The 3,079-nt window shown below is 43.5% G+C and overlaps 1 protein-coding gene across 1 annotated transcript in view; it reads left to right on the top strand.

The window, feature by feature from the left end:
* Window positions 1–3,079, top strand: part of KCNU1 (potassium calcium-activated channel subfamily U member 1) — a 133,492-nt gene that overhangs the window by 49,411 nt on the left and 81,002 nt on the right. The window contains exons 15-16 of the mRNA XM_007104069.3: window positions 1,432–1,544; window positions 1,915–1,983. Coding sequence (XP_007104131.2) covers window positions 1,432–1,544; window positions 1,915–1,983 — 182 coding nt within the window. The remainder of the gene's footprint in view (window positions 1–1,431; window positions 1,545–1,914; window positions 1,984–3,079) is intronic.

Here is a 3,079-nt window from a genome sequence, read left to right as displayed (position 1 = left end):
GACATATATACACTACCAAATGTAAAATAGATAGCTAGTGGGAAGCAGCTGCATAGCACAGGGAGATCAGCTCCGTGCTTTGTGACCACCTAGAGGGGTGGGTTAGGGAGGGTGAGAGGGAGACACAAGAGGGAGGGGATATGGGGATATATGTGTACATATAGCTGATTCACTTTGTTATACAGCAGAAACTAACACACCATTGTAAAGCAATTATACTCCGATAAAGATGTTAAAATGAATAAAAAATAAAGTAAGTCTTTATTGCAAAAAAAAAAAAAAAAACTGACTCAGGACATCATCTCTACAGTTATTTTTTACCCTCTTGCAAAACCTTGAACATTTGGATTAGCATCACTAAGCCAGTTTCTTTGGTCACGAGGACTTAGTGACTTGAACTGCACAGGGAGAGGACTTTAATAAAGGGGGAAAATGCAGGAGAGTCAGCTGCATCTTGAGACGGTGATGAGGTGTATTGGAAAGAGGTGGTCCTTTTTATTAGCAGGGCAGAATTTTTTTGTTCGTGTGTTTGTTTTGTTCTTCCTAAACCACAAGATGGCCATCTGAGGAGTGTTTCTGAACTGGCCTTAACTCTCCACTGCCATGGTGTTTCTGAGTTCCTAGGAACTCCAGGCTTTCATCGGAGATTCCGGGCTTTAAGGGGCCCGTCGTGCCCTGTCAGAGCAGCATGGTGGTGTTTCTCATGGCTGCAGATGGAGGCGGATGAGGAGGATGCAAATAGAGCAAAACAGAATTCCTGGGGGTCTTACACAGATGTCAGAGATGAGTTATTCAGCAACATCTGCCACCCCCACCCCCCAGTTAGACAACATTTAGCTTTTTTTGAGAGAAATCCTTTTGTCACATCCCCCATTTCTCTAGAAGCCTACCACTGCCCTTGATTTTTACGTTCTCATTTCCACTTATCAGGATGGCTTTTTGAGTTTATGTAAACCAAGAAGGGTTCTGATATTGAGCAGAAGTGATGAATATTTTCGTCCTTGTGGTATATGGTTAGTCAGTGAGTAGAAAACTAATATGTTCTTTAAAAAAATCTTAAACAGCCATATCTAGGGGCAGACAAGTTAGATTCCACATTATTCTTCCCATTTTATTGTTCCTGACTCAAATACCAGTCTACCTCGCTGAAATTATTGGAAGAAGAATTAATTTCCAGCAGGAGGTGTGGATGCCATCTGGGGAGCAACTAAGTCGTGACGCTCCTACTTCATTCTGGAAATAGTTGAGATGTATGTTAGAGTTTTTGTTCTTCCTTTGACATTTCTCTAGTTAAGCACGAGGACAAATCTCCTTTCTGGGACCTGAATGCAGTGGGTACTGGTTTGGTGCTGAGCAGAATACACAACTTGTATATTGAATATCCCATTTCCCACATCACTGTGCCTCTTGTGGTCTGACTGTGTGTTCCAGATCTGCCCTAAAGAGCCCTGGCAGAAACATTTCTTTAGCGGCCTGAAGAACAAAATCCTGACTCAACGCCTCTCTGATGACTTTGCTGGAATGAGCTTTCCTGATGTTTGCCGGTAAATGAAGAGAAACACTTTCCTCATTTTCGTGCAATGCATTCTTTCCCCAGTGTTGACAAAGGGCTCACTGTAGACCAGGCTCAGTGACAAACACAGAAGGTGTAAGGATGAATAAGTCTGAGTGTCTGCAGCCTGGAGGTCTACAGTTTGTGCGGGACAGGTTCATCTCTGTCCCAGTTGGTGCACTGGCTCTGCGTTACTCCAGGATGGATTCACTTTCAAGTGAACATTCCGTATTTGAGAGGCTCTCCCTCTGCGGAGGGGGTGCTGTCCTCCCAGGCAAAGAGCACAGAGTGTCCGTCGTATTATTGTGAACTGGTGCTCTGCTGTCCTCTCTTGCCTCACAATCGCTTGTCTTCCTTCCCAGGCTCTGCTTCGTGAAGATGCACCTCATGCTGATAGCCATCGATCACAAGTCCGTGTGTCACGGTTACTGGTAACAATGAGACTTCAAATCACTTCAGAGTCTTTGAGGAGAATCTTTATGATTAAGATTTTTCCAAACATACAGCCGTAACTAAGCTTTTTGCTATTTGTTGAGAGCCGGCCTCAGGCTCTCGAGGCACCCGGGCTGCTGTGGTGCATTTAATACTGTCTCTAATGATTGAGCTTAGAATGGTTACCCTAGTGGGTGGGCAGGAGCTCTGCCTTTGTTCCTGTGGCCTTGCCCCAATTGTGTCTCATGATCAGGAGACAGAAGAAATGGTCACCTTCTCAGATCTGTTCCTCAGTATATTACCAGATCTTGTAAGTCTTGACCATGAAACCATACCATGAAGTAGAATTATATGTGATAAAAATGTTCCCACAAACTCTAGCCTTAGAAACTAATCCACAAAATATGGAAAAATGGGAATTTGGCCTCCTGGACAAAGTGTGCTGTTGATAAAGGAAAGAGGTAACCTTATCAGACCATCAGCATTTCCTGAAAATGCGTACTGAATAATATAAGAAGTAAGAGAAGTTATCATATAATAAAAAAGAAAGTCCAGAATCAGCCACCATGATATAGAGATAAAAGATGCTGAAAAATAAAAAGTGAGGCTTAAGTGGGATGGGGAACGAGAAACACTTATGTTGGCTCCTGTGTGTTTTTTAGCGGAAAACTACCTTGAATTAAATTGGAATCAATAGACTAGATTCTGCTCCTGATTATGATTTGCCAGCCCAGTGGCCGTAGAGAAGTGTCCATCACCTGTAAAAGGAGGGAGTCACATTAATTAATACCTAAGACCCCTTCCAGCTCGAAGACTGACATTACCAGGAACCCTAAAATCATAGGGAAACAGTCAAAATTCAATAATTTTGAATGATATCAGAGGGACTACAAAGTATATGAAAGGCTAGAAAGAAGAAACAGTGTGTCAATCAGAGAGGATGTAGAAGGTATCTGAGCAAAAGGGGTCAGTGGGATACAGTACAGAGCAAGTGCTTAAGGAGAGTAAAGAATAGTACCATCTGGGGCTTCCCTGGTGGCGCAGTGGTTGAGAGTCCGCCTGCCGATGCAGGGGACACGGGTTCGTGCCCCGGTC

Source organism: Physeter macrocephalus, chromosome 20, assembly GCF_002837175.3.
Source record: "Physeter macrocephalus isolate SW-GA chromosome 20, ASM283717v5, whole genome shotgun sequence".
NCBI lineage: Eukaryota > Metazoa > Chordata > Mammalia > Artiodactyla > Physeteridae > Physeter > Physeter macrocephalus.
Note: the sequence above shows the minus strand (reverse complement) of the source record. Positions and strands in the feature narration are given on the sequence as shown.